The following is a 12,375-nucleotide window of genomic DNA, read 5'->3' as shown; positions in this document are numbered from 1 at the left end:
ATGTCATTATATACAGTACATGCATATACAATATTATCAAAACAATTTATTTTCAGGACAACTCTCAAAATGAAATAAACCTGTATGTGAATATTCTAAAGTTATTATGTCATTAATCACTTAAATTGTGTTCAATATTGGGAAAATTCTCAATTTCCCAGAATACAATAGTTTAACCCTCAAGCTGACCCTGAGGCCTCCAAAAATATACCAAACAAATGAAATAGTTGGTGGAAATATAATTGCCTATTCTAATTCTGTGTTCACATGCGATCGGTGTTAAAGGGAGCTCTTAGTTCCCAGTGGGAAAACCCTCCAACTCGGAATTACAAGTGGGAGACTTAGAAAATGTTATTACCCAAGTTGCAACATTTTACCACAGACCTTTTACCTTTTCAACCAAAAGATGACAACAAATCAATTTGACAATTACAACCATATTAGTGTGGAGAATGTAGTTAGTTTGACCATATATCATTGTTAACCAAGCTAGCTTTACTATTAGAAATGTTAGCTAGGTAAAATCTTATTGATTGAATAATTGTTCTGACTTCAAAGGCACGTGAACACATTCATATCGGACTTACGACTTCCCATTTCCCACGAGCACTTGAAGACACCCTAAGCACTAAAGGTTAAAAGAGTATATGAACATTGTTTCCAGAGAAAAGAGATTATTTGGTATATGGAAGTGTGACCTGTCAAATCCAATTAAATGTATGTTCTATGACAGGAACTTCTTTGAATTGCACTGAATCACAGAATATCCATTTTATTGACCAGATACTCAAATGGCCACTCTAACAACGAAATGAAATGCCTTCAAAAATGCAAGGCAGTCGGGAGGAGGCAAGATCAGGTGGGACCATTCTAGCCAATGAGAGGGCAGGTAGTCGCGTGAACAACGGGCACAACTCCGATATGAAGTGTTTTTTCTCAAAGTTGCCGGGATGTCAAGTGTCCTACTTATATCAGTACACTCATAACAACCTAAGCGTTACGAAACTTCTGTTCGATCAAATAAGCCACACGTAGCAAATAAACCATACATTTTTTTGTTAACCAAATTTGACACTCATTGACCTCCATACAAAAACCCCTGGCTTGGTGAGCGAAGAAAAAAAAAATACCGCCACCTGTTGGCGAAGACAGATGTTAGGCCTAGTTATCCCTCCCTCTCCGCCTCCTCCTCTTTGACCCAATTAAATTCCACTTCCTGTCACTCAAATTCTACATCTTGTGGGGTGTGGCCTATTCAATTAGAATTTTAACACGAGTTGAATGGAAGTCATTTCCAAAATTCAGAATTAAGCCCAACCCTGACACACACAACATCTTAGTTGCATAATCCTCGCGTCCTCTCCCCCTTCTCAAAATCCATAGGAGGAGATGGTCAGAGGGGAGGGACCTCTGGCTTTCTCATCCAATGGGTTTTGTGCAGGCGGCAAAGAGAGGACACAAGGAGTATGCAATTTGAGATTTGGTTAGTGCTATTTGGAATCCTTGGGATGTTCCTACCCTAAACCCTAACCATTTAAAAATGTCAATGGGGTAGGGACGTCCCAAGGACCATTGAGATTTTCCTACAGACACACCTCTATTCCCCTCCCTGATGGACAGATAGTGTAGTTGTTGTGCTGTCATTGTCTGTGACCTGTTGTAACAATGCATTACCTTGTTCTATTCATTCTCCTCTGCTCCGGAACTCTCCTGTCTATTACGCTCATAGACTACTACCAACACCAAAGGTACGTTTGTAATACTGTGAATGTGTTTCAACCCAATAAGTACATTTAATAATGTATTGTGTGTTTGTTTTTGGACAGACATTGGTTAATTGATCATTGACAGCCGTCCCACCAATTTGGCCTGCTAATAATGTGCAGGTGATTAAAGGTGTGGGAGAGGCACAGGGGGAAGATCTCAATTGCATACAACTCGTGTCCTCTCTTCTCCATCTCAAAACCCATTGGAAGAGAAGGTCAGAGGGCAGGAACCTCTGGCTTACTCATCCAATGGGTTTTGAGGAAGAGATGAGAGGACATGAGCATGCAATTAGATCTTCCCAACTAACAATTCTAGGGAGAGAATGTTTATGTTACCTGTTATGTTCCCTTGAAGTTTGAGTGTCCAGTTTTCAGTTAGTTAGGGGAAAATTCTATGTATGTTAGCAAAAACTTAACGAGAACCTATTTAGCATGTTTTGCTATTTTAGTTAAGAGAACATTCCCTTAATGTAAAAAATAACTGACCCAGAAAGTGGTTACTATGTTCTCAAAATATCCAATATTAATGTTCTAGACACGTTTCATGGAACGTTGCAAGAACATTCATGTGTCCAGTTTTCTGATGGTTAGGAGAATATTCCATCAACGTCCCACCAAACATACACAGAACATGGTTGCCATGTTCTCAGAATATATGAATGTGCTAGACACGTTTTCATGGGAACGTTGCAGGAACATTTCTGTGTATCAGTTGTCAAAATGTCACCTGATGGTCCTGAAGAAACGTTCTCCCCCTCTCAATGTGCATGTTCATTTATACAGTCATTATTATTCAGCATGTCCTCACCAGGGATTTCAACTCAACCTCATGGCTGCGTTCACAGGCAGCCCAATTCTGATCTTTTTTTTGTTCTTTTGACCAATCAGATCAGATCTGAAAAGAGCTGATATAATTGGGTCTGGGTGGGAAAGTGGGAAAGGCCCTAAGTCCATTTTGAAACGGGTCTAACTTTTTGGACCCGTGAAGACCTCTAATCTACACTGAATTGCCAAAAACCTCCCATACCACTCAACAATTTCAAACAGACTCTGACCTGTCCAATGAGGCAAACTGACTAAAGGATTCAACAGTACCCAAACACTCCTCTCTCTCTCTTTCACACACATTGTGTAGTAGTTAGAATCCATAGAGAAGCTTAGTATACTGTGTGCTCACCCATCCTTTGCCTCCATCACTTTCTCTGTGTTGTCTGTTGCCATCTCTCTTGTCTACCCCCCCCCCCCCCCCCCCCCCCCCATCTTGTCCTGTCCTGGTAGTAAAAAGTGTAAAAGTAAACAATTGTTTTAATTAGTAATTTCACAGGCTTACTGCTGTCTCTGTTTCTTGTCTGGTGTCTCTCCATCATGTCCTCCTATTCTGTTGCTGTCTCTGTCTTGTCTGTCTCTCTCCATCATCTACTCTTCTGCTGCTGTCTCTCTTTCTGGTCTGGTTTGTCTCTTTTGCAATCTAAAACAGTCAAGGGAATGCTGGGGTAGCGTAACTTGTTTTGGGCCTGTATCTGAGTGACCAAAATCATCCTCTTCCCTACCAGTTGCCCCTGGCTGCTGCTGTTCTAAGGACTCTACTGGCCTGATGTTCTCATCTTTCCTCCTTCTTAGCACATCTGTAAGGTAGATGTGCAACAAGTCATTAGCTAGTTGTAAAGGGCGACTGCACTTCCTGATTTGGTTCATTAAGAAGCGGCCATGACTGCGGGCGGCCATGACTGAATTCAAACTTTAGTTGGTTTCAGGATGTGGTTTGATGTGGGTGTGTTCGTAGGTGGGAAGAGTTAGCCAAATTATTTCAACAATAAGTTTTAGCTGGCTGGTGTGCGACCAGAGATGGGCCATCCAAAGTCAATCTCTGGGGCTAGTTAGGGGTTGTCAATAAATTATACAATGTAAAAGAGATACTATTTTCATGCTGCACACCTTTTAGTTTTCTCATTAAATGCTTTAAATATTTGTATATGAATTTCTACAATTTGAGGTGGTTAGAGGTTTTTAAATCATTGAAATCTGGAGCTAATGGAATTTTAACATATTGTCCCATACATTGTTTAATTTACTGAAAGTCCCTAACTAATCCTAAAGGGACATCCAAAGTCAACCCAAATTTACCACATGCATTACAATTGGGTCACGTGCAGCTGCACTTTGAATTGATGATATCTTGCTTGCTGCCAGCTGTGGATTGAAACAAACCCAACCTTCATTTACGTTGTGATGCAATCACAACCACAAGTCTCACAAAACTCAGTTTTTGACGAGACTGACCTTATGGCAAATGATACTTTGTAGTAAATTTTGACAGTAGAATAAATGTTCCTGACTCATATCAATGCCACAGGCTGTTTTCTAAATGGGAAGTTGTTTTTTAGGGACAATTGCTCTTTTAAATGACTGTTTACTGACACAACCAGGGCAAGAAAAACTCAATGTCCGTGTAACAGAGCAACACAATTCCAAACATGATAGATAAGGAGCGACGTAGCCCCTAGGCTCTATGAATATAAAGAGACATGAGCCAAAACATTTGACCTGTAGAATGGAGTAAGACCTCAGTAATCAGATTTCCATTCAACCTTTTTATACCTTTTCTGGCTGCCCTCCCCTTTTCACTTAGAATTTATTTAAATGTTTTCATATACACATGATATACATAGAGTACACAGTGCAACAAAATGCTTACTTGCAGGTTAACCTCTTGAAAATTATACAATAGAACAAGTAAGTCGCTAAGTGTACCATGCTGTATTGTCGTGTGTTGCTGCCTTGCTATGTTGTCTTAGGTCTCTCTTTATGTAGTGTTATCTCTCTTGTTGTGTGTTTTGTCCTATATTTATTTAAACATTTATCTCAGGCCCCCCGTCCCTGCAGGAGGCCTTTTGATAGGCCGTCATTGTAAATAAGAATTTGTTCTTAACTGACTTGCCTAGTTAAATAAATAAAAAAGTGAATACAAACAAAGCTGAATGAAATAATTTCAGATTCAATAATGAGTTGTGTTTATATCTTTTTTTTATATAGTTACATAGCCTATACAGTCATGAGCTAAGCAAGTTTACCTGTAGAATGGAATAGGTTATAAGCCCTCTATGATTAATTTCATTTAGCCAGTTCTACCACCTCAACATTGCCCATTTTTAAACATGGGTTAAATATCAAGTTGTAGTAAAGTTCAGCTTCCTTCCACAGGGGGGCACTGTCACTGTCAGAAGATATGTGCTTCAGTCAGAACCTTACATCTCTAGCCAGACAGTAGCTACTGAAGTGGCTAGCCAGCCAATCTAGCTACAGAAACAAAATCCATCAAATACACTTTTCTTAATATCATGATTTATATCAACATCCTTAGCTTGCCTGTTGACTACATATACTGCTTAATAGCTCTGACTGATAACCAATAGCTTAAGGATGCTGAGTGCTAATGCTAGCTTATTAGCATTAGCAAACCCTTATACTGAGGGAGACTAGCTAGTTGGCTACCACCAACCCTGTGCTAACCTGTGGCTAACGCTTCTGCTGCACTTAGATATTCTGGCTGTTCTGCCTACTCCACCTCATTCATTGTTGCCTGCTCATGCTCAACCTGCTAGCTTTTTTTGCCTTTCTTTTGAAAGAAGTAACAATGATCCATATTTGCTCTGTGATATACTGCAGACCCTGACTGAAATTAGGGAGTGAATGTTATTTGTAATAAGGGTTGCATGGAGAAAATCTGACCTGAAAATGGATGGCCCTCCCCTTGTCCAAGGTGTTGGACTTGACAACGGATGCTATCCATTGAAGCGCTGCGATTGGTTGTCTCAAACTGGGACGGGGCTTAGCAAAGAGTCAATTGAGTACTTTTTTCACCACTGTACTTAAGTACATTTAAAACCAAATACTTTTAAACTTTCTGTAAAGTAGTATTTTACTGTTTGACTTTCACTTGAGTCATTTTCTGTGAAGGTATCTTTACTTTTACTCAAGTATGACAATTTAGTACTTTTTCCACCAATGTTCCCATGAAACATGTCTAAGACATGAATATCTTATTCTGAGTAAATAGCAACCATGTTCTAGGTAAGTTCTGTTTGACATTAAGGGAATGGTCTTTTGGAAACAGTCCTTGCACATCACTGGTATATTCCTATGAAAACCTTAGGAAATGACCTAATGACTCTTAAGTGAACGTTCTCTAAAGTTATAGGAACATTTGTTGTTTGCTGGGTTCCCATGGTTGTCCATGGGAACCCGAATTCAGAATTAAATGTTGCCTATTTAAATCTCATATTTTGACTGACTACAATATTTTATCTTGAAACATTAATAAATACATGCTGTGTTAATTTTGGCATGTTTACCTGCCTACTGTACGTACCATAGATCACAAGCCCATAGTAAGTAAATAGGGCTAGCTAGTAGTATTGTTAGCTAGCCAGATTGCCACAAAGTACTGTTAGCTAGCTACCTACAAAGAATTTACATCTATCTTGCATATTAGTTTGAAGTAATTTTTGCCTGTTAAACTATCTGGTTAGCTACATTATTACAATTCACATATAGCTATCTGATAATTATGACGTAAAACTGTTGCTTGGTGTATATCTTGTTTCTTCTCTATTGCCATTGTTTTCCTGGCTGGAAGATGGTTAAGTCCATAGTAAGTTAATACGGCTAGCTAGCTACCCACAAAGAATTGGTAGCTACCCACAAAATGTATATCTACCTTGCATAACATTAGTTTTAGGTCATTTATGCCTGTTTAACTAGCTGGCTAGCTAGATTATTATGATTCACATATCTAGCTGATAATTATGAAGTAAAACATTTGCATTTTGTATATATTGTTTCATCTACTGTTGCCATTGTCTTGACTGGAAGAAGGTTCAGTGAATGGGGAGGTGAGGTACTCGGAGCATGAGAGTGTGGAGCACGGTAGTATGCATATTGAGAAACGCCCTGTGTCTAATGGAGAGATTAAAGAGTGATTTAGTTTAGTGATCAACACAATGCTTAGTATATTTGGAGTTTCTGTAAAACACATCCTTCTGTTTCACATGTTCTGTTTGTGACACTCAAAGTACGGGTGTATGGTCACTAGACTTGAAGCTGAATTTTCTAGATGAATCTCATATTGTTAATAGGGATTGATGCCAGACTGGATGTACAAAGACAGAGGACACAGATTATTCACTGTTACATTGTATTGATGACATTCTGGAAAGCAGATGACAAAGTCACCACCTTTTGTATTTGGGTTTCATACAAGCCTCTCTGGCTGGTGTTTACAGAACATTTGGTGCTGTTCGATTAGACTATAAAGGCATTGTCTCCAAGAGGTCATTTTTAGACTTTTTCCCCACTTCTGTTTTTTCTTTCTGCCTTTGACTTTCCCTGTTGCAACTTGTATTCAACCGGATTGATTGTCCCCCACGATGAAATCGAGGAGGGGACTGTGGCTCTGTCTCTGTCCGTTAGTACATTTGTAGGTTTGTTCGTCACATGCGATATCTCAGACAGCACAGGCCCGATTTGGACGAAACTGGTGCGAATGATGCATCTTGACAGACATACGAAAGAGAATTAAAATACAATACAGATGTTGGCGCTATAACAAGCAATTGAAAATGCTGACTTTAAAGGTCACACCACTCACTCCGTTTGACCTAAAGTCATGAAATGAGGTACGTAAGTCTTTCTCCTCACAAGGAACAAATTTGCCTCAGAGACACACAAGGTCTGCCTTGATAGATTTTCCGCCATTTTTAATTTTGTGGAAAAACACAAAACGCTACTCCTCTGGCACCGAATGACCGATCTGCATGAAACTTGATATGTGGCATCTATGGACAATCTATGGTCTCTCAATGCAATATTTTCCAGACTAGTAACTAAAACGACATTGCCGCTATTGACCAAAAAAACAATTACGTGGGCGAGGTCTGGCATATAAATGCATATAAATCAGTCCCAGATATTCATATTGTAACTAACAAATTTAGTACACATTTTGCCAACACTGTCAAAACTCAACATATACAAGAACATTCATGGCGCTATAACGGGCTTTTTTATTATTTACTATCAGTAAAGTTTAATTTGAATTGGCCCAAGGAAGGTGGTGGTGCTGCATCATTCGTGGGGGATGACATGTTTACTGTTGCCTTGTTTTTGATTGGCTTTACCAACAACTGCTCTCCTTTGTTCGTGTGCGTGCTTGTATGTTGCAGAGATGGGTTCCTGGACTCTGTTCAGAAAAGTTTGCAGTGTAGGACACTGAGAGAGAGACTGGTGACCATGACTACTATAAAAAAGTAGGTGGAGTTTTGAATTTGCATGATTAGCTGACACCATGATGTCACCTAATCTTCCTGGGGTCAGTGAGTGAAATAGAGAGTTTCTCCCTATGCCTGACTTGTTCTTCCTATGTTTAGTGATCATTTTAGTACATACAGTATAGATCAGATCAACATGACAATCCAACTTCCACCCTGATCCAACAAGTTCTCGTGTGTGTGTGTGTGTGTGTGTGTCAGAGTGGACATTGCCCTGTTCTCTCAGGAGGTGAGAGAGCTGATGAACTGTCCTTGGAGACTCAACCTCACACACAGAGAACTATACAGGTGACACACACACACACACACACACACACACACACACACACACTTTGCTCAGTCTTGCGATCTTCTGCAACAAACGTCCTGTTGTTGCCCCCCCCCCCACCACAGGACAGAGTTGTGGTCGTGCTGTAATGCGTCTGATAGGCTGATGGTGACCAGACAGAACACCAATCTGAACCAGAGTCTGTCCTATGAGATACACAGGTGGAAGAAGAGAAAGGTGGACCAAGCACTATGGGAGATGCTACCTCAGGTGTGTATGTGCGCAAGTCCTCAGTTCTCAGACAAAGTTAGTCATCACACGAGTGTGGTTTACCAGCATTGTGTGTGTGTGTGTGTGTGTGTGTGTGTGTATAGACCGTACCCTGGAGTAAAGGCTCGTTGAGTCATTGTGCCGTGGTGGGAAGTGGAGGAATCCTGCAGAACAGCAGCTGTGGAGCGGAAATAGACAATGCTGACTATGTCATCAGGTATCAGCAACAACACAATCAATCAATCATGCAAACATAGATCAATCAATATGTTTTTGGTAGTTAACTATTGTAATGAAGTGCTGTTGTGTAGTGTTTAATGTTGATGTTATGTGTGAATGTGTTTGAATGTTATCTGAATGTTGATTTATCTTATCGAAACTGGCACCTCTTTCTGAGTATATCACCCGCTTTGTTCATGGCCTTTTTTTCCAGTTAATTGTAATGTTGTTGTGTTGTGAATGTTGATTTAATATTGTGTGAATGTTATTTATAATCTTGTGTGAACGTTGTTTCTAATTTGTGGTGTTTTTGTTGTTGTTAGGTTTAACCTGGCTCCTATCAACAAGAGTTATGACGTGGGAGTGAAGACAGACCTCATAACAGCCAACCCTTCCCAGATCAATAAAGGGTATATACACTGTCAACAGGGTTGGGGAGTAACTTATTACATGTAATCTGATTTATAAACCGTAATCAGTTACATTACCAGCTAAAATATTGTAATCAGATTACAGATACATTAGCTGATTTACTTCTTGGATTACTTTTAAATTCAGAAAGGATGTTTGTGAGAAAAAGACATTGACAACTTTCTGTTTCCTCAATGACATTCAATTCGGCATTGAAAAAAAACTGCAAGTTTAAGTTTTTCACTTGAGCGAGTCTGACCACAAGTCAGTGACCACTCGGAATACACGCCAAATGCATTTGATTGACCCTTTTTGTCTTCTAATGCCTCTCAAGTAATACAAAACACAATTGCTGCTGACAGACATGATAGACTACATTGATTGATGGACATTGTCAAATTGGCTAGCTAGCTAATAACAGATCACGTCAATATGGCTAGTTAACAAGCTACATTTCAGGGGATAAACTAGATGGCTGTATTTTGTTTGCCATGTATAGTGGTGATGACAGTAGTCCGACTGACAACTTTACCAGGAAGAGGACTTGCCAATGTCATGCTCTTTCCAAAAGCCTAATCTCTGATGAAGCAAGCTAAATTACATGTTGTTTGCTTAGCTAGCTAGCTACATGCCAAATGGATAGGCTACCCTCACATATCTGAAAATACATGATCAATTGATGTTTACTGATCATAAAAAGCATGCAGTTACTTGCTGTATAACTCTGATAGCCCTAAATGTGAAATAATTGGAAATATGTTCTGACTATGCTTTTGAACAGGTGATGATATTAAAACCAAATACAGTGTAGTTAAAAAATATATTTAACAATCCCTTGTAAATGGCATGTAGTTATCAATGGTTTTAGCAGAGCTGGGGTCTCCTTGCCCCCCAGCAGCCAAATCGAATGCTCTGCACCATATTGCAACGTTTTATTGATAACGACCTATATATTGTCAATACACACCATCAATACACATGATCAATACTCACCTGTCTCTGCCTCACACTTGTCCAACATGATTTCACAAATTCAAATAAATTCTTGACGTCAAGTCGATTCTAGACATTTGTCCAACTGCCACTAACATCGACCCCGCCTCTCACCTGTCTCCTGTCTGCTAACTCCTCCCCTCACCTGTCTCCTCCCCTCCCCTGTCCTCAGGTACACTGACCTCCAGCGGAACCCTGGACACCTGGCAGAAGTCCTGTCATTTTATGGTCACGCCGATCTGCTTCTCCCTGCCTTCTCGTCTGCCTCTGGGACCGCCCCCTGCTTCAAGGTGTGCTGCTACCATGAAATGACAAGGCGGGGATATAAGTTTCCCTAAAAACACTCCACTTGAATACAGCAACGACTGGAAGCAATTTTTTTTAATTTTTTTTAATTTTCTTCGTAGCAGGTTGGGAGATTTAACGTAGCAGGTTAGGAGAATTAGGTTAAGGTTAGGAAAAGGTTTATGGTTACCGAAAATGCTTTCCTAACCTGCTACGAAAAATCACTTCTGGTCGTAGCTGCATCAAAGTGCCATGTTTTTAGTCCCAGACAGTGGAGGCTGGTGGGGTTAGCTGTAGGAGGACAGGCTCACTATTCATTTGTAAGGAATACATGGAACGAAGTCAAACGTGGTTTCCATGTGTTTGATACCGTTCCATGTATGCCATTCCAGCCATTACAATGAGCCCATCCTCCTATAGCCCTTCCCACTGGTCCCAGATTAGACTAGGTAAAGTCCTGGTAACTGGCACGGGCCCGGGTAAGGGCCGGGCCTATTTTTTTTTCATCAATAAGTAGTCCACGGGCCGGACTTGGTAGTATTTTTAAGAATGACAAAATTGATAACTAACATTTTTATCCTGGGGATGAGGAGGGCTGGGGGAAGAGAGTAAATGGTGATGATGTCATTAATCAGTCTTTGTTCCGTACCAGGTGTATCACGCCCTCCGTAAGGCCCGCCCCCAACAAGAAGTGGTGTTCTTCCACCCAGACTACCTGTTTGAGCTGGGCAGGTTCTGGCGTCATCGCGGGCAGCGAGCCCGACGGCTCTCTACTGGTCTGATGCTGGCCAGCACTGCTTTGGAGATCTGTGAACAGGTGTTTGTGTTTCGTTTGTTGTGTGTGTTCATCTTCGTGTGTGATTTCTAAGTCTCTATCTCTTTCTTTCAGGTACATCTGTACGGCTTCTGGCCCTTCCCTCTGGATCTATCCCACAATCCTTTGCCCCATCATTACTATGACAACGTGGGTCCGAACCGCAGAATGCACACAATGCCTGAAGAGTTCCTGCTGTTACTACAACTCCACAGCCAGGGGGCGCTACAGCTACATGTTGGACCCTGTACACTGATCCCTACACCCTAACCCATACAACCTTTACTACAACTCCACAGCCAGGGGGCGCTACAGCTACATCCCTGTTGATTGCCCCTTGTGTAGGGATAGGCAACAGAAGGCTACCTCACTAACTTGTATTCACACCCTGATCCCTCAGTCTCTGTGGTGTGACAATACTGTGAACACGACTTGAGATTGAATTTGGACCACAACTTAATAGAGCTAACAGTTTAGAACACGCCTTAATTCAGCGTTACCCAAACTTGGCCCTGGGGACCTCAAGGGGTGCACATTTTGGTTTTTGCCCTGGCACTACACAGCTGATTTAAAATAATCAACTCATCATCAAGCTTTGATTATTTTAAATCAGCTGTGCACCTCATGGGATACCCAAGATGGAGTTTGGGAAATGCTGACTTAACTGTTTTAGAACTAAAAAGACCAAATAGTTTGGAATTTAACAAACTGAACTGTTTGGAACATGACCTAAATCATGACTGGTAAATTAATGTTGTTCCTTTACCAGTTTGTTTTGTGTTTCCAGATAAATGTCAGAATAAAGAGATGAAGGGAGAGAGAGTGACTAGGTGTTTTTTTTGTTTGTTTGTGTGTCCAATATGGCACTCTATTCACTACACAGTGCACTATATCAAAAGGGTGCCATTTGGGACGTAGTCTTAGGGTGCGTTCGTTTACAAACGCGCAACACCCTTTGAATATGACCAGTGTCACTAAACGTCTGCCAAAAAAAATACTCAATTCAATTGTTGCCAGCAGCAC

At 40.6% G+C, this 12,375-nt stretch overlaps 1 protein-coding gene across 2 annotated transcripts; it reads left to right on the top strand.

Annotated features, from left to right (window-relative positions):
• Positions 1 to 1,433: 1,433 nt before the first annotated feature.
• On the top strand, positions 1,434 to 12,159 carry LOC115173632 (alpha-2,8-sialyltransferase 8F). 2 transcript variants are annotated; one of them, XM_029731917.1, is made up of 9 exons: positions 1,434 to 1,748; positions 7,988 to 8,071; positions 8,294 to 8,380; positions 8,486 to 8,630; positions 8,735 to 8,847; positions 9,173 to 9,259; positions 10,426 to 10,543; positions 11,191 to 11,355; positions 11,428 to 12,159. In XM_029731917.1, exons 1-9 carry the CDS (start codon positions 1,666 to 1,668, stop codon positions 11,620 to 11,622), a joined length of 1,077 nt encoding a protein of 358 aa, XP_029587777.1. In that variant the 5' UTR covers positions 1,434 to 1,665; the 3' UTR covers positions 11,623 to 12,159. The 2 variants fall into 2 exon arrangements, with proteins under 2 accessions (XP_029587777.1, XP_029587778.1); XM_029731918.1 differs by lacking the exon at positions 8,294 to 8,380.
• The last annotated feature ends 216 nt before the right edge of the window (positions 12,160 to 12,375 follow it).

This window comes from Salmo trutta, chromosome 34 (assembly GCF_901001165.1).
Source record: "Salmo trutta chromosome 34, fSalTru1.1, whole genome shotgun sequence".
NCBI lineage: Eukaryota > Metazoa > Chordata > Actinopteri > Salmoniformes > Salmonidae > Salmo > Salmo trutta.
This window is presented reverse-complemented; position numbering and strand designations above follow the sequence as displayed.

What these genes read in the sequence shown, in the direction of transcription:
- LOC115173632 (XM_029731917.1), top strand. Translation starts at nt 1,666, where the DNA reads ATGCATTACCTTGTTCTATTCATTCTCCTCTGCTCCGGAACTCTCCTG. An exon ending in ACCATGACTACTATAAAAAA is followed by an intron (nt 8,072 to 8,293) that starts GTAGGTGGAGTT and finishes TGTGTGTGTCAG; the next exon opens with AGTGGACATTGCCCTGTTCT. An exon ending in CCTTCCCAGATCAATAAAGG is followed by an intron (nt 9,260 to 10,425) that starts GTATATACACTG and finishes CCCTGTCCTCAG; the next exon opens with GTACACTGACCTCCAGCGGA.